At 33.5% G+C, this 19,880-nt stretch overlaps 3 protein-coding genes across 3 annotated transcripts; 1 reads left to right on the top strand and 2 right to left on the bottom strand.

The window, feature by feature from the left end:
- The first annotated feature begins 2,230 nt into the window (after positions 1-2,230).
- On the top strand, positions 2,231-11,829 carry LOC132598403 (protein DETOXIFICATION 18-like). Its single transcript, XM_060311643.1, has 7 exons — positions 2,231-2,625; positions 8,651-9,198; positions 9,595-9,681; positions 9,784-9,840; positions 10,792-11,030; positions 11,141-11,259; positions 11,457-11,829. The coding sequence occupies exons 1-7, from the start codon at positions 2,323-2,325 to the stop codon at positions 11,589-11,591; spliced, it is 1,488 nt and encodes a 495-aa protein (XP_060167626.1). The 5' UTR covers positions 2,231-2,322; the 3' UTR covers positions 11,592-11,829.
- Positions 11,830-12,801: 972 nt separating this feature from the next.
- On the bottom strand, positions 12,802-13,491 carry LOC132627171 (secreted RxLR effector protein 161-like). Its single transcript, XM_060342352.1, has one exon. The coding sequence runs from the start codon at positions 13,489-13,491 to the stop codon at positions 12,802-12,804; it is 690 nt and encodes a 229-aa protein (XP_060198335.1).
- A 2,791-nt stretch (positions 13,492-16,282) lies between these two features.
- LOC132627157 (uncharacterized) lies at positions 16,283-16,873 on the bottom strand. The gene has a single exon (XM_060342326.1). It carries the CDS (start codon positions 16,871-16,873, stop codon positions 16,283-16,285), a length of 591 nt encoding a protein of 196 aa, XP_060198309.1.
- Positions 16,874-19,880: the final 3,007 nt, after the last annotated feature.

The following is a 19,880-nucleotide window of genomic DNA, read 5'->3' as shown; positions in this document are numbered from 1 at the left end:
AGTAATTAATGGATTCTATAATAATGGATTCTATAACAGAGCTTTTGCAATGCTATTATGTTGCTCGGATCCTGTAGAAATGTCATTGTACCTGTGTTAGATCCTCCGAAAATGCATTACTTTTGGAGGATTTGAACCGATAACTATCTTTCGGCTAACCTAGCCTCCTCCGTCCCTTGGGACCAACAAGGGGCAGTACAACAATATTCACCTGTTGTCCATTGACTACGCCTTTCGGCCTGATCTTAGGCCTTTCTCACCCTCTGTGGACGAACCTTGCGGAGGAATGCTTAGGTTTTCGGGGCATTGGATTCTCACCAATGTGACACACCAACGGTGTGGTTGGAGGATCCGACCAACATAATTTGCGGAATCATGAGGATAAAACCTTAATCCAGTTTGATAATTGGCCGAAATCACAAACATCCATTTCTATATCCCCTGTTCTAATATGCACGTTTGGTTTCATTATATAACATTTTATGAGAGATTTCAACTCGTTAAACTTGAAAATTTAAAAGCATAGAGAAAAAGACAAAAATACTTGACCAAACTAATTCTAGAAGAAGAAAGAGAAAAGCAAATTAGAACCCCAACCTCACTTAGAGAGGTAAACCCAATATTCATTGCATCATATTATATTTATGACACTAGAACTCGGGAGCAGACATACATATTTAAGTACTAACGAAAAGATATAGCATTACTACTAACATGATTTAGGGAGGAGAATATGGATGCACGTGGAAGCAGGCCATTGGTTGAATCCCCTCAAGAAGTGGTAAATATTGCATTCTACCACTTTTTGAATTTTCTCGCAAGAAGTTTAGCTTCGTCACTGAATAAAATGGTTACTAAGTTAGATGTTTAAAGAAGAAAATAAAAAGATAATTTTGATAAAGACGTGCTCTTATAATTAGAGTTATTGAATAACTTATATACATGAAATTAGGTCACATGGTGTATTACATCATTTTCGTGAAATTATACGAAGGAGAAGCGGAAGAGAAGGAAAGATAAGAACTTCTCTATCAAATTAAATTTTCAATAAATACTAAATATTATATTCCGAATTCGTAATATTAAAAGTTTAAAGAATATATAGTTGTTATTATCCTCAAAATTAAACTTATTAAATTTAAAAATTTTACTCACTCGGTCCCAATTTGTTTGATACTTTTCAATTTTCGAGAGTCAAACGAGTTGTTCTTTAATGACATTTTTTCATTTGTCTTTTAAATATTTTAAAAGTTAATTATTGTGACTTATAGTACTTTTTACGTAATTTCCAAATATGTAAAAAAAAATTAATTTTTTTTAAAAATTCTATGTTCAAACATACAATCAAAATTAAGAAATTTGACTATCGAAAAGCGAAAAGTGTAAAACAAATTGGGACAGAGGAGTAAATCCAACTCTAACCGTATAATATTATTTTCATCTTCTCTTTCTCATCCCCTTCTTCTTCACATAATTTCACGAAAATGATGTACAATACACCACGTGATTTCATTTACAAGAATATGCTTGATACTAAATGGATTAAGTTGCATTTCATAGGCCGAGCCCGTAGGGCACGTGTTTAGGTAATGTAATTATTGATAAGATTAGAACTTAAATTATATACACGAATAATATAGATATTTAATTGCATTATTCGTGTAATTGAATTATGTATAAAAATTAAATCTAATTATCTTGTAATAACTTCGTTGTGTAATTTTCTTATATATTCATGATCACAGTAAATTAAATTGAATGGGTACTTGGCTGTTGTGCAGAGAATTAAGAGAAGTTGTTGAAGATATGTGATAGCACATTTTACAATTGACATTCCATATCAGGTAATACGAAGTCTGCAATTTCATTAAAGATATTTAAGATTTAAAAATAAATATTTGATATATATAATATATTCTTTAGTAAATAGTGAGTAAAGGATGTTTAGACGACTTTTCAACCTTTTTCTGCATGTGCCGAAATTCTTGTAATATGAGATTGAATGTCATAACAATTATATGTATTTTTACCTTTTATTAGTATTTGTTGGAAAATTTGTTACCTATTTTTACTCATCTCTTCGGTACACCTCGATACAAGCGTACTCTACTGAGCATTCTTCGCCTACTGTAGCTCTGTCTAACTGACGACGATAGATCCCAAGATTTTCTTTATCCGGATCTTGTTTATTTATGTACAAAAAATAAATCAAACTTATTATTATAGGAATTTATGTTTTCAGAATTCACTACACTCTCAACAAAGAAGTAACTCAATCATACTATTATTGAGTATTATTCATACTACCATCACGTTTTCATAATGACAATAACTAATATGAATGCCCCATCTCCAGAGGAGATTGTTGTCCAGCCACAGCCAGCACCAGCATTGCCTGGTGGTGAGCAAAAGGACAATTCGTCAAACAAGTGTTGTCTAAAGATTATCGACTGTAAAGAAGCAAAAAATCAGGTGTTATTTTCCGTGCCAATGATCGTCGTGAACGGTTGTTTCTACTTCATCAACCTTGTGTCTGTCATGTTTGCCGGTCACCTTGGCAAGCTTGAGCTTGCTGCCTCAAATCTTGCTAATTCATGGGCAATGGTTACTGGTTTCTCTTTCATGGTATGTATATGTTTTATGCATCTACGTCGCTGACAGACATGCAAGTTCTATGCAATGACGATATAAAAGTAGTATGTTCATTTAAAAAATACTTGTAGCTAGGTTGTTCATCATATATATCTTCGTCTGTTGACATACATCCAAGTTCTATGTAGTGACGGTATAAAAGTAATATGTTAGTAATTTAACAAAATGGTTGGTAGCTAGGTTGTTCATCATTTAATATAATTATATTGATCGGTAATATAAAAATAAATGATAAGTAACATGTAACCTGATATACTAACAAGTCAAGGTACACTGATGATGTAAAAAGTTCATGCGTTGTTGGTTATATAACTTAAATCCATTGATAAATACATCTAACCTCATGGAATACATTTTTCCTGTCATTTTCTGTCACTATTTCCTATTACTTCGTATAGAAAATAATTAACAAATAATTTAATTTTGAACATTTTGTTTTACGCTTAATGATATGCTTGATATTGAAATCTCATGACATATTTAAGCTACAAGTTTCAAATTACTCTCTCTCTTTTTTCTTTTTCATAATCGTGAGGTCTGAGCCAGCTTGTGAACGCCTTGAATAATTCTACGAGGTGTATGGCTGCATGCTATCTCTCACTAACACATTTACTGGGTAACTGATCTATCTACTAAGGCGAGAACATATGAAAAGAAAATTATCTAGTATTTTTGTCTTTGCTGGGATATGAACCTAAAACATGATCATGATTCTCAACCAATGGTGTAGCCAAAATTTTCCCTAAGGGTGTTAGAAGAAGTAAATAAAAAAGATCAATGAATGGGCACACTATAAATTTAAGACAAATTACATAATATGTAGCTAAATTAGAAAACACTCAGTCAGAACTATGTATATATCAAACTAACGTAGAAGTCCACAAAATAAATTCTTCCAGTGAAAGTATAATTCAAATATATTATTCCAATCATGCTCGATAAAGTTTCATCTCTTGAAAATATTATTATATTGGACCCATTAGAAACAATTGTAGACACCTCTTTATAAAGGCACCACGAAATCACCTAAAATTCATCATTCACTGTAGGACATTTTAATTACTAGAAGACTAAAGTTCCTTGGTATTTAAGGAAAAATTTTCTTTGTTGAAACTTCAAATTGAATTACAGAGTATTCTAATTAGATAAATAATTACAAGACACAAAATCATAACCTAAACCAATTCTTTTTTTAAAATATAGCTAGCCACTGAGGTAATGTCACCAAAATATTCACGGACAATGAAAAAAGACATCTCTGCTTTTCACTTAATTTTATGATGCCTATGAATTGATTTAGTGCAGAGACAATAAATTAATCTCTTCTTTAGATAGCAATAAATTATTTCTCTTATTTAAATTTCAGTATTCTTGCAACAATAAAACAAGAAGCCCTTAACAAGAGAAAGATGTGTTGGAAATCTTACGGAAAATACTTCATCGCGAACACATGTAAGGACTTTTCTTCATCACGAACACTTGTAGGAACTTCTTTTACACTTGAGGAAAATGCTTGATCACGAACAATTGTAGAGAATTCTTTGTAGCTTGAGGCATGCCAATGGCACTGTCCTTAAGGATATTTCACCCGGCATGAGTGTATCCCCCAGGATTCAACAAGCTCTTCTAGTATAAAACTAGGAGCCAGAATCTAACAAAGATTTATCTCAAAAGAAAACCCAGCACACAAAAATATGGGAGGAAGAACTTTTCTTGATGTATCTATTTTCCACACCCTTCAACAGTTAAGCCAAAGAAATTATATTCTCTCTCACAGAGTGAAAAGCACCAAAGGATTTTATATATCAGAAAACTATAAAATGAGAGGTTGAATCCACTAAATGATACAACGGACAAATGCCAATATCCAATGTATTAATCATATACCAACGTCCAAAAATATTAAGAGTAGTAAATAACCATAAAGACAATATTTGGCCATTAAGACCATTAATTAACAAATTGAATATAATAATACCGTTTGAAACTGTCAAATGAATTCTGCAATTAAGGCTAATAAAATAGAATCAAGTCTTTGTATTAAAGCCAATAAAAAATGTTATAGAAATAGTCCTTTTATTTTTGAGATATTAAATAGAAAATAATATTTTTCTAACAATCCCCCATATATCTCAAAAATAATAAAATAAATAAAAATAAGAAGTTTTGAAATAGAATAAAATGAGAAGTTTTGATGGGTTCTCACAAAAGAGCATAATGCGTCGAATCTGGTGTCGCGTAGACTATGAACCAGACCTAGATTAAATAAGTATAAACTTACAGAATAATTGGTGAAGTTTAGAACTTTTATGAACCAAGAATTCTTTTGTAAGTCAGGGTCTTATTCTATCACATCATACTCGCACAATCTTTGTCGTTATCGCGGTTTTGCGCTAAGAGGTCGTGCGCGTGTCCTGGTATTCATGAGTGCTCAAGAAATCCGTCACAATTTCATCGAAGCGGCACCACTCCATACTCATTTAGGTCCACCCATCAAGTGTACTCTGCAGAGCAATACACCACCTATAAAGGATATGGTAATGGATTAAGAGTTTATAACTCAACCTCACTTTACCTTGCAGAATTGCACTATATTCACACACCATAGGAAGAGATATAATTTTATAGTGCACACTTGATCAACTAATGACTTGTTATTACCCATATGAACCTAATTCATGGGATCTCCAATCACATAGGTTGGGTTACCATCATTGTTGATCTTCTCAAATTGACTTAAAAATCTCATTCCCCTCGATGTTTCTCATAGTCTGTGAATTGATCAAGTTCACCTTCTGACTTCACATAATTAATGAAAATAATTTCATCTCACAGCAGCTGCTTTATCACACTATGTCTCAAACGAATGTATTTTATTGCCATTGAAAATTTTATTTTCCATTACAGCTAATGCTGCTTGGCAATCCCAATTTTTAAACACGTTGGTTTTATTCCAGTAGGAATACTTACAAAGAGGTCTCTTCACCACTTAGCCTCATCACCAATCAACTCCAAAATAGTAAATTTCATTTAATTGGTTTTCATGTTATGGCATCCCACCAAGAATAAACACATAACCACATGTAAATTTTGAGATCCATTTAGCATCATATTATCTCTCTAGTACAACAACAATTCACAATAACTAATTCCAATATTTTCAAAAATAGAGGAGTAAAAATCATCATCCAAAGATTTCTTTGAAATCATCATTTCCAAAATCTGTGATGCAACACTGTATCAACATGCAATTAAAAATCTTAAAACCTATTTTTCTTTTTTTAGCATCGTTTAGCATAATCTTAACAAGACACCCCCACACTTTCAAATATTTCAATCTAAATATAGTATATATAGATAAAGAACACAAATAATTGCAGGCTAATTTTATAGCTAATAACACTGCCTCTGATTGCCAGTAACGGCAATATAGCAATTGACTTTAATGATTTTAATGGGTCAAATGATTAACATTTTGTAACTGTTATATGAAAGACATTAAGGCTATTAAAAAAATCATATCAACACAAAAGCCTTCAAAGACCTTGTCAGTAATAGTATCAGGTACATATTTTTCACCTCTTTGAATTCAAAGATACATCATTATGGTTAGAAAATAAATCGAATTTCAAAAACATTCAAATGATCGGTTATATAAGAAACATATTCAAACATATGATTAATATAGCAAAGATCCATTAATATAATATTTAAAATAATAATTTTGGAGTTTTTTTTTTTCACATAAGAAAAACTTAAAACTCGCATTTTCAATTGACATGCTCAAATCTAAATAAATCATATGATCAGTCAAGTACACAAAATATTAAAATTTCATCTTGAAAATTTTTAGAGACAGATACATCATGGTTACAATACTCATTGCTTATAAAAACATTGTTTTTGGTTAGCACAAGATTTATTAGATTCAAATGAAACTTTTTCATTTCAAGAACTTAAGCAGTTCTAGAATCACCAATATAAATAAATCATTCTTCTTCTTTCACTTGGGTGTAGAACACAAAATTATGTTAGCATAAATATGCTTAACAACACCAAAGCCTAACACCCAATCTCACACATTAGCCACAAGATTCGCTAGAGAAATGACCACAATAATTATATCATCCGCTTACTCAAATTTACTTTTCGCTTAGCGGGATTATCATTTCTCTGAATCTTCATCCATTTAGGGGCATAGATGGCTTATTTTGCCACACAAAATAATACATATTTTCATTGAAGATTAAATTTTCGAGGTCATAAAGACTTAGTCATCCACACTAATTCTAACATTTTCACTTACAACCTCAAAAACTCACTGGACCGATCCAATTCATGAATTCCACGTGAAACCAAATTCAGGTAAGTCATAGAACAATTTAAAAGCTAAATCTATAAGGAACATTTGTATATACATATTAACAAGTGAACTGAAAATATATATACGTTCATACTAAATCCCCAAAACAACTATTCTTATGTGAATATCAACTCCTTCTTTAATTGGTAAGAACCTGCGTTCGCACATATGCTTAATATAGAGGACAAAGTACAAGAATTCTCCTTGATACCTTCAGAAACCATTTAATTATACAAGTGCAGTAATTTTCTTGAAAATCGTTTTGACTATATGAGGAAATTATAAAGTTCCATCTAACCACTTCACGTTTTGGAAAACATAGTAGTAGTAGTAGAAGAAAATAATTGTGAACCATGGAGCCCCTTTATTAATTATAAATCATGAAAGAATGGGTCTATAAGCCTTTAGCATAAAGTGGACCCGTAACTAAATATATTCTTCTTCCCTTAGACTTTAACAACCACCCAGATCTATGTATGATTAACATTCAAATATAAGAAGAAACATACCTGGAACTTAAACAGATTGTACTAAGTTATTATCTATTGATTTTCCGTAAGAATAGAGCGAGAAATATCCTTAAGATTGTTGGAAATCTTACGGAAAATACTTCATCGCGAACACATGTAGGGACTTTTCTTGATGTATCTATTTTCTACACCCTTCAACAGTTAAGCCAAAGAAATTATATTCTCTCTCACAGAGTGAAAAGCACCAAAGGATTTTATATATCAGAAAACTATAAAATGAGAGGTTGAATCCACTAAATGATACAACGGACAAATGCCAATATCCAATGTATTAATCATATACCAACGTCCAAAAATATTAAGAGTAGTAAATAACCATAAAGACAATATTTGGCCATTAAGACCATTAATTAACAAATTGAATATAATAATACCGTTTGAAACTGTCAAATGAATTATGCAATTAAGGCTAATAAAATAGAATCAAGTCTTTGTATTAAAGCCAATAAAAAATGTTATAGAAATAGTCCTTTTATTTTTGAGATATTAAATAGAAAATAATATTTTTCTAACAAGATGTTATATGAGAGAATCACTTCGTTAAGGAAAATGGAAACAAAAAATAAGTGATTAGAACCCACGATACATTAGATATTTTGAACACCCTTAACCATTGAACAGTCAGGCTCAATTGTGTCAAGGTTGTTCAACATTAACTATTTATCCGTTATAAGTAATATTTGATCTAAACACACGATATAATTTTTTGATATGACGTTAGACTGGCCACTTTTGCCACTATAACTCTGCGATTATTCACAACTCATTTCATTGACCATTAGCTCACACCTTGCGTGCATTTCTTTCTTTCTTAAATTTTTGTGGACCCAATAAAATGAAACACATGGAGTACAATCGATTCGGTCAGATTTATTGATTTTTTCTGTTTTTTCTATTTTATACCCACCCCTATCCTGCACATCTCAAACTCATTTTGCAACTGAGGATCTGTAACTCTAAATATGATGAAAGGGCACTAACTTTTCTTGGATTAATTTTCTAGGCAACTGTTAAAGAATACACGTAGAGATATACTGCATTTTTATTTACTTAATTATATCCTCATCAGAAGTGAGCTCTGAACTTGTCGATTAACAATCTATAGGTCGGCCTAAGTGGCGCACTTGAGACATTATGTGGCCAAGGATATGGAGCAAAACTGTTCAGGATGTTGGGAATACATCTTCAAACATCATGCATCATATCATTCTTCTGTTCTATTGTGGTTTCCTTCATCTGGTGGTATTCCGATAAGATCCTGATTTTACTTGGTCAAGATCCTCTCATAGCTAGAGAATCAGGGGTTTTCTTGAAGTTCCTTATACCTGGATTGTTTGCATATGGTTTATTGCAAAACATTGTGAGATTTCTTCAAGCACAATCAATCATCTTGCCTCTGGCTTGCTTTTCGGTTGCAGCTTTAGTTGTCCACATTGGCATTTCATATGCTCTGGTTCATTGGACCAGTCTTGCTTTCAGAGGAGCCGCATTAGCAGCTTCAATTTCGTTTTGGATCTCATTTGTCACGCTGAGTCTATATGTGCTTTTCTCCAAGAGATTCAGCCATATAAGGCCGGAAAGTTTCTCAACCGAGCCATTTCATTATATTCTTTCAAACTTGAAGCTGGCTTTGCCCTCTGCTGGCATGGTGTGGTAAGAATTAGCCTCATTTCTGTTAATTTTTGTTATTACAGTCAAAGCTCTGTATTCCGATGTTGTTTGTCCAAATATCTTTTGGCTGTTATATAAGACATGAGTATAATATAACATAACATGAAAATCTATTCCAACAACAACTTAGCCGTTATACTGAAATGTTGTTATACAGAGGGAGGTCTGATTGTATAATAAAGCAAATTCAAGTGTATTGGCAGAGACAATTCTGGAATTTAAACTTGATTAGTGCAACCTTTAAGGTTATCAGCACTGAACTCGCTTTATTTTGAGATTACGAGTTCAGGTTTTAATATTGTTGAACTTTTAGTGTTTTTTCACGTATATCTATCTCACCTTTGTTGGTACTAATAGTTTTCAATTGTTGTGCACCAGCTTGGAGTACTGGGCTTTTGAGATTCTTGTGTTATTAGCTGGTTTGATGCCAAATTCAGAAACAACTACTTCTGTCGTCGCAATGTGGTAAGTTTTCAATGTGGTTTGAAACACCAGCAACTGTTTCGTATTTTTGAAGGCTGAATTTTAGCTGTTGATCTAATTTTGTTTTGGGTTGTGACCTTCCAGTGTAAATACAGAAACCATAGCCTACATGATATCTTATGGTCTCAGTGCTGCTGCAAGGTAATTTGACCAACAAAAAGGTTGACATAATTCTTATCCCTTTTATTTTTTTGAATTCTAATGCAAAAAAATATGCAGTGTTGAATTAAGTGACAATCTCGTTTAAATGGTTAGAGATAACACACCTTTATTTACTCAATTTGTCTCAACATGCCTCTTAATGTGCAAGCTTGATTCTGTTTCATAGAACAAGTTCCGCACGTGAAAATCTTTTTGATGATGGAACACTATGTTGAATTGTGTTTAAATTGTTAGAGATAGCAGATAATTACTTAATTCATCCCAAAAAGCCTCTTACTATGCGAGCCTGATTCTGTTTCATAGACCAAGGTCCGCAAGTGAAAATTCTTTTTGATGACGGAACACTAGGTTGAATTGTGTAACGACCTTCTCATCTAAAAGGTTAAGCTGTTAGAGAGATCAGACTTATAACTCTTATTTTCTTAATTACATCTCAACGTGCAACACAAGGTAATGTGACCAACAAAAAGGTTGACATAATTCTGATCTCTTTATTTCCTTCAATTCTAATGCTTAACATATGCAGTGTTGATTTATATGACAATCTCGTTTAAATGCCTAAATTGTTAGAGATATAATGCTCTTACTTTATTCGTCTCAATATGCCTCTTAATGAACGAGCCTGATTCTGGGTCATAAACCATAGTCCGCAGGTGATAATTCTTTTTGATGACGGAACACTATGTTGAATTCACTGCACAAAAGTTGGAATTAGCTATGAACTACTCCGACAGTAAATTGCTCGTAGCTAACAATTTTTTTTAAAATTCGTCGCTAAATACAGGAATTTTGCTATTTACCTACAGAGTTTGTCCGTCACTAATTCTTGTCTTTTAATAGTGATTGTGTGATCATTGCATCTAAAAGGTTAAGTAGTTAGAAAGATAGACATATAACTTTTATTTACTTAATTATGTCTTCACTGTGCAGCACAAGGGTGTCAAACGAGATAGGAGCAGGAAATATTGGCAAAGCTAAGCAAGCGATGGCGGTTACTCTCAAGTTAGCTATTCTTTCTGCCCTTATAGTTGATACGGCTCTAGGTTTTGGTCACAAATACTGGGCAAACCTCTTCAGTGACAACGCAGAGATTATCCACAGATTTTCCTCAATGACACCTCTCCTTTTAGTCTCTTTCTTGTTCGATTTCATACAAGGAATTCTATCAGGTTAAACTTTTTGCATATGTATACATGTGTGTCCGACACTATACTTTAGTTTTACACATTCAGTAGAACCGAACGAGCTAAAGCATAAACTGTTTAAATGAATTGATCAGGAGTGGCAAGAGGATGTGGATGGCAGCGTTTCGCTATGTGCATCAACTTGGCAACTTTTTATTGCGTTGGCATGCCAATAGGCGCTGTCCTGGCTTTCAAGTTCAACTTTAGTTATAAGGTAATTCAAGTGGACTGTGCAGGCCATTCGTTCAATATGCTGTTTTATATACACGAGTTTAACTTATATACGCTGACAGGTTAAAACCGTTCTGACATTATCAAGTACCTAAATTACATGTAACGACTGATCATAACTTTTATACACTGACAGAGCAAGTTCTTTTTTTTTTTTTTGCGTGAAAATATATGATGCAGGGTTTATGGATAGGGTTGATTTGTGGTCTAGCCTGCCAATCTTCTGGATTGTTGCTCCTGACATTATTTTCAAGATGGGGAAAAGCAGATCAGGTCTCAAAAACTAGCAATAGAGAAAATGAACTCCAGGCTTAAATTAAGCATAGAGTTCATGAAATCCACTTGCATTGATCATTGGTAATTAGTTAATTCATCAGTTTTGTAATTTGAGAACATTTTTGACTTGTCTACATAGTTTTAGAATAAATCGCATATCTAGGCATTATTTTTTGCGCTTATGAAGGTCAGTATCAGTCCTTAAGTGCATTTATTATTTTGTATCTGAATCTTAATTGAGGACTTTTGTCAAAATAGCTTTTCAGAAAAATATTTTTGGAGAAAAGAAATTTGTGTTTGACCAGTTCATTTAAGAAGTGATTCCTTTAGTACTCCCTCCAGATCAAAAAAGTGTCCACTTAGTTTTTTTTTTTTGGGTAAAAAAAAGTGTCCACTTATCAAATCAAGAAAGAATTAACTTTGTTTTTATAGATTTATCCCTATTAAGTGTTATATGATCAAATCCCAATGCCTATTTAATTAGGGATAGTTTAGTCAAATTATCTATTTTTTGTGAGATTAACTTAATTGACATAGGATCTTGAACACAATAATCTTACATGAAGATAATACGGAAAACATACCTGATGCGGAAGACATTATCACGAAAGCGGAAGCGTTAATTGTAGAAACTGGTTTCTACCCCCTTGCCCTAGCCTTACGTTACCACAGCCGTCAATGATGGAAAAAGTATATAGAATAAGTGGTAACCATAATGGGTGGAGGGAGGACCAATTTATAGGAGTTGAGACTTAATTCGGTACGTCCGTCAAGTAACCGATCTAACAGACGAGATTTATTATTCATTAAATATTAGTTATGAGCCTTACATTAATTGGGCCACACATAAGAATAATAAAAATTCTTACATTCTCCCACTTGGCCCAATGACCACATAACACTAATATTAAATGACATAAAACATTAGTAGCGCATAAAATAAATCTCTTCTATAATGTCCATCATACATACCTTAATATGACAAACCACTAATGCGAGTTATGGCGGTTATACATAATTTTGTGCTACATACTCCCTTCCATATACTACAACATTAGCAACTAATCATACTAGGTTCATAAGTTATAAAACCTTTAACATTATGGTCCACAATAATGTCTCATTGAGACTTATCCTGTAATATCTCAAAACAATAATGTGTACACCATTATGAGAAACAAGAAATTCATTAAAGTATATCAGAAACACATAATTGAGCTCAGAGTGTCAAACATCATAAAGAAAAACATTAATCATAAGTACAACCAAGACCCATTCTATGTACATGTTCTTTAAATGTCTTTGGTTGTAAACCTTTCGTTAACGGATCTGCAATCATGAGATCAGTTCGAATATGCTCAAGTGACACCCTTTGTTTCTGAACTTCATCCTTGACGGTAAAGTACTTTAATTCCATATGTTTGGCACCTTTGGAGTACTTATCGTTCTTGGAGAAGAATATTGCTGCAGTATTATCACAATAAATTTTCAGTGGCTTGGTAATGGTGTCGACAACCCCCAGTCCTGAAATAAAGTTCCGCAGCCATAATGCATGAATTGTGGCTTCAAAACATGCCACAAATTCTGCTTCCATTGTGGATGTAGCAATGACGGATTGCTTAGCACTCTTCCACGATATTGCTCCTTCAGCTAATAGGAACAAGTAACCAAAAGTGGACTTTCTAGTGTCAACACATCCACCATGATCTGAATCTGAGTATCCAATGACTTCCAAACTGTTGGATCTCCTATACATGAGCATGTAATCCTTCGTTCCTTTCAGGTACCTCAAAACTTTCTTTGCATCTTTCCAGTGATCAATTCCTGGGTTACTTTGATATCTTCCTAGCATTCCGACCGCAAAACTAATATCCGGTCTTGTGCAAGTTTGAGCATACATCAAACTTCCAACAATAGAAGAGTAAGGAATTGACTCCATTTCTTTTCATTCTACGTCATTCTTTGGACACTGCATAAGACTAAATTTGTCCCCTTTTTGAATTGGAACAACTCCTGCTGAACAATTGTTCATGTTAAATCTCTCAAGAACTCTTTCGATATAGCCTTTCTGAGACAGTCCCAATAGTCCTTGTGATCTATCACGGAATATTTTTATCCCTATCACATAGGATGCCTCACCCATATCTTTCATTTCAAAATTCTTAGAGAGGAAATCTTTCGTCTCACGTAATATGCCCAAATCATTAGCAGTAAGCAAAATATCGTCAACATATAGGACTAAGAATATAAACTTGCTCCCACTGATCTTTTGGTATATACACCGATCAACGGTGTTTTCCTTAAATCCAAAAGATGTGATGGTATCATTAAACTTTATATACCATTGTCGTGAGGCTTGTTTGAGTCCATATATTGATTTTTTTTAATTTACACACCATTTGACCTTTTCCTTTAATTTCGAAACCCTCTGGTTGGTCCATATAAACTTCCTCCTCGAGGTCTCCATTAAGAAAGGCAGTTTTCACATCCATTTGGTGTAACTCTAAATCATAATGAGCCACCAAAGCCATAATAATTCTTAACGAGTCTTTCTTTGAGACCGGTGAAAAAGTCTCTTTATAATCAATGCCTCCTTTCTGAGTATAACCCTTGGCAACAAGTCTGGCTTTATATCGTTCAATATTGCCATTTGAATCGCGCTTGGTCTTGAAGACCCATCTACACCCGATTCTTTTAGAACTTTCTGGCAATTCAACAAGATCCCAGACTTTGTTGTATTCCATTGATTTGAACTCTTCTTTCATGGCATCAATCCATTTGTCAGACTCAGTACTTTATATGGCTTGTGAAAATGAAACCGGATCTTTATTAAGTCCAATGTCAAAATCTGACTCTTGTAAATAAACCACATAATCGTCTGGAATAGCCGATTTTCTTTCTCTTTGAGATTTTCTCAATGGCCCTGTTTATGGTTCATTTGCGTCAGATATTTGTGAGTTAGTTCCTTCCTGGAGTGTTTCATTCAAATGTTGTTCAGTGTTGTCAAAGTGTTCTTCGACAACGGGAACAATATTTGTTATTGGTGTGGAAGTAGGCACATTCATGGGCAATGGAACATTAACCCTTACCTCATTTATTTCCACACTTTGTCGTTCGACACTCCCACTAACTTCACCATTTTCAATGAATCTTGCATTACCGGTTTCAACAATTCTTGAGCTATGGTTTGGACAGTAAAACCTATACCCTTTAGATTTCTCTGGGTAACCAATAAAGTAACCACTTACTGTTCGAGAATCTAATTTCTTTTCATGTGGATTATAAATTCTAGCCTCCGCTGGGCAACCCCAAACATGCAGGTGTCTTAAACTAGGTTTCCTTCCAGTCCACAGTTCAAAAGGAGTCTTTGGAACTGCCTTACTAGGAATCCTGTTTAATAAATACACAGCAGTACTAAGAGCATACATCCACAATGTTTTGGGTAATGAGGAATTACTTATCATACTCTTAACCATATCCATAAGTGTCCGATTACGCCTTTCTGCAACCCCATTTTGTTGAGGTGTTCCTGGCATAGTATATTGTGCACATATGCCATGTTCCTCGAGGAACTTTGCAAATGGACCTGGACATTGTCCCAATTCGCTATATTTTCCATAAAATTCACCACCTCTATCTGACCTAATGATTTTCACTTTCCTATCTAATTGCCTTTCAAACTCATTGACGTACACTTTGAGGGCGTCCGTTGCTTGAGATTTTTCTTTCAGCAAATAGATATATCCATAACGTGAAAAATCATCGATAAAAGTGATAAAATATTTTTCTCCAGCAATAGATGGAACATCAAAAGGTCCGCAAATATCAGTGTGTATAATTTCAAGAAGTTGGGTGCTTCTTGTGGCACATTTCTTACTATGCTTGGTTTGCTTTCCCTTAATGCACTCCAAACATATATCAAGATCAGTAAAATCTAGATTCAGGAGAATCTCATTCTTTACTAATCTTTCTAACCTTTCTTTGGATATATGACCCAAACGCCTGTGCCACAAGTAAGCAGAACTTTCATTCAGTGAACTACGTTTAATTCCAACATTTTGATGTATAGCAAGAAGGGATTCAGAAAAAACATTATCGAGTTTCAATTTATATAAACCATCAATAAGAACACCAGAACCATAAAAAACAACATTCTTATATAAATTGAAACATCCATGTCCAAACATAAAATCAAATCCAGAAACATCAAGTCTTGAAAGAGAAATCAAATTCCTAGAAACTGAAGGAACATAAAGAGTCTGTAATAGATCAAGGTGATGTCCAGTCTCCAAGATCAAACGATAAGTCCCTATGCCTTCAATTGGAGCCTTCATATGATTTCCCATGAACAAGAAATCCTTATTTTAATTTGTAGTTTGGATCGTAAGAAATCCCTGCAACATAGTGGATACATGAGTAGTTGCACCAGAATCAAGCCACCAAGTATTATTAGGAACTTCTACTAAATTTGATTCGAAACATACAAAAGCACTAAGAGTACCTTTATTTTCGAACCAAGCTTTACGTTTCAGGCAATCTTTCTGATAGTGTCCTTCCTTTCTACAGAAACGACACACATCTGCCTTGAGTTCCTTATGAGCATCCTGTTGAACTTTAGCATGTGCTTTCTTCTTCTTGAACTTGTTGGTCTTCACTTTAAGTCCTTTACCAGCTCCTTGACCCATGAGGTTAATAGAACGACCTCCTTGTTTCTTAAGTCTTGATTCCTCCTAAGTAAGCATACTGGACAATTCACTAACATCCCACTTATCCTTAATAGTGTTATAGTTAATTTGGAATGGTCCATACTCAGGAGGCAATGAGTTTAGAATAAACTGAACCAAGAAGGAGTCATCCACTTTCATCCCCAAAGTTCGGAGTCTTGCTGCAATATTAGTCATCTCGATGATATGATTTTGCATACTACGCGACCCATCAAACTTCATGGTCGTGAGTTCAGCCATTAGTGTACCAGCGAGAGACTTATCAGCAGAACAAAAACGTTCTTCCACAAACTTCAGGTATTCCCTGGCACTTTCTGTCTGTGGAATAGTACTCTTAATGTTGTTGGCAATAGTCATTCGCATAAACATAAGGCACAATCTGTTAGAGCGTTCCCATGCTTTATGGAAAGACTTCTCATCCTCACTGCTCGTATCAGTAATAGCAGCAGGGTTTTCTTTCAGCAGAGCCAAATCAATATCCATCACACCTAAGTGGAACTGGACTTGTTCATGCCATTCAGAGAAGTTCAATCCGTTGAACACAGTAACAGATGAAGCAAGCGAATGAAGAGGAATAGCTGCAAAATAGATATACATGCTTATAAATTGGAAAATAATGTGGATTCAGCAAAACAATAAAAGTATATCGTAATTCTCCTTTGGGTGATACTACGACATACTATCATAATTTAAATGCCATTTTCAACTTTAAAAGGCAATTGAATATTTTCAATCAAACATATACGACATCTTTGGATATACAATACATATTTGATTAAATAATATTAATTTACCTCATTATGTTCACTACTCATAGAATAATTGATTCACCTTTGGGCAAATCCTTAAGTTCTAGCAATAGTGAAAGTCAATTTATCCATTTATTTTCAATAATAGGCATTTTCATTAGCTTAATGGATAAACGACAACTTTTATGCATGCATATTTTTCTTAAACATACTAGTTCGGCCACTTTGGTGACTAACAAACTATATTAACATAAATGCACACATAAAACAATATCATAAAGTTTCATGCACGTGAATACTTTAAACATTCTAGTTTGGCCACTTTGATGACTAACAAACTATAAAAACATAATATATACATAAAACAAATATGAATATATAATGTATGTGTATATCAAACATTCTAATTTGACTACTTTAGTGACTAACAAACTACATAAATTTTAAACACATACAACCGCCAGCACTTTTCATTATTGCACTGATGGAAGAACCAAACCAATCAGTACTTTACGTGGGATTTACATGCAATTGTCAAAGTTCATACATTCCAGAATGCAACATCAATCACTTTAATGGCCTACAATTCTTTAAATAGCTCAGAACAAAATTACTTTATGGCCTAAAGTAAACAGTTAAGAGTCCAATTCTAAACTCAATTAAGCAACTAAAAATCTTTTCATTATGGGTTTAAAAGGTTGGAACAGAACACCCCTTTTATGGCATCCAAATAAAAAGTAAAACTAAACATACGTGTTGAACTTTAAATGGATACCAAAAAGAAAAAAACTTAATCGAGAGACCAAACATTAAAAAAAAAAGAAAAAAGAAAAAAGAAAAAAAAGGGTACTACTTCAATAGTGAGATTATTAATAATATAGTACCACAGGTTTTAATTCCCAGTATAAACACTTCGGTAGCATTCTTTCTTTATTAGCCACCATTGGCCGGAAATTAATGCTCTGTGGATGGCCTGTAAACTTTAGATGCTACATAAAAGAAAACTGACGTAGACATTATCATAGGGCAAATCAATAGAGACAGCAAAAACGTCTAATCCCTTTTTATAAACAGTGAATCATTGTCGGCATGGTAACGTGATTTTGAAAGCGGCAATACCATTAGCATTATTATACATTCAGTACAATAATGTCTTTCTTCTACAAAGATTATTGGTTCAAATATTGAGGCTATGATATCAGTATCACATGTAAGATTAACTTAATTGACACAGGATCTTGAACACAATAATCTTACATGAAGATAATACGAAAAACATACCTGATGCGGAAGACATTATCACGAAAGCGGAAGCGTTAATTGTAAAAACTGGTTTCTACCCCTTGCCCTAGCCTTACGTTACCACAACCATCAATGATGGAAAAAATATATAGAATAATTGGTAACCCTAATGGGTGGAGGGATGACCAATTTATAGGAGTTGAGACTTAATTCGGTACGTCCATCAAGTAACCGATCTAACAAACGAGATTTATTCTTCATTAAATATTAGTTATGGGCCTTACATTAATTGGGTCACACATAAGAATAATAAAAATTCTTACATTTTTGTCTAGGAATTAGTATTTTCTATGGAGTGTGATGGCTAAGTGGACTCTTTTTGATCCGGAGGAAGTACTTCATAGACCGATTGTGTTTTGCCAATCTTTCTAAACAGAGCTTTTGAGTGTTAAACTTGTAAAAAAAATTATCAAAGTTCATTCTAAAATTAGTTCTATTCTTCGATAAGAATATTCAAGATTTAACGTATATAAATATGTTTGAATATATAAAAATAATATCTAACCGATATTTACTGTATAATTTTTCGATAAAGAATGTCAAGGTGAGCATTCTTTGCCGACTGTAGCTCTGTCACAATCGACTACAGATCCCAAGCTTTATGTCTGAATCTTTGTATGTATGTACAAAAACAAACAAAAGTACTGTTTAGCCTAACATCACGTTATGAGTGCACGGCCGCCAGAAAACACTTAATCTAAGCAAAAATCTAAGAAGCGACATGTAACAAAAACAGCGGTGTAGTTAATTTGACAAGTTGGGAGTTCCAACAGATAAAAAAAAAATGTAGGATTTAAGTTATACACTTTGGTAGTCATACGATTTTTTTTGGGTAAATATCTCAAAAGGTCATTGAACTTTGAGAAATTATGTAGTAAAGTCATTGAATTTTGCTACATATTAATGAAATCACTCAACTTTGGCCTATTATCTCATAAAATCACTCAACTACATATGTCATAAAAAACAATCTGACATGGCAATACTAATTAATTATTTTATGTCATGCAGACGTGGGCTCACAATAAAATAACATAAATCCATGTTTTATACTCACACCCACTGTTTCAGAGTAAAATGAGAGTTTTCGTCGACATCTTTTTTGTTCTTTCTGCCAATAACTTATTTTAATGATTAAGCATTTAGTAGTACTAAAACATATAGTTAATACTGAGTATTCTTTCGATCTTTCTCATTTCAGAATTTGTATCTTTTTCTGAAAATTGAAAGGCTTTAGAGCTGCGTTTTGAGAACTATTTGAAAGTTGTTAACAAGATCGGCATTGAGGATATATTAGTTGTTAGGGCTCTGACTCTACAATTTTGCTTGGTTATTGTCATATGTGTATTTGTTAACTGATTTGTAGTGGTAACAATTAACTGTGGTTTAGGGCGTATCGTGGTAATATTTATGATTGCTGGTGGACTAATAGTACTATGTGTATCTCCGTGTGGCTTTTTTGCATGCTTTGAGATGGTTTTGTATAAAGAATTAAGAATTTTAAGGAAACAGTGAGAAGAAGGTACAGATAAGGGGAAAATGGGTTTTGGATG

The sequence above is a fragment of the Lycium barbarum genome, chromosome 1, assembly GCF_019175385.1.
Source record: "Lycium barbarum isolate Lr01 chromosome 1, ASM1917538v2, whole genome shotgun sequence".
Taxonomy (NCBI): domain Eukaryota; kingdom Viridiplantae; phylum Streptophyta; class Magnoliopsida; order Solanales; family Solanaceae; genus Lycium; species Lycium barbarum.
The sequence above is the reverse complement of the archived record's forward strand: the minus strand, read 5'-3'. Positions and strand labels throughout refer to the sequence as shown.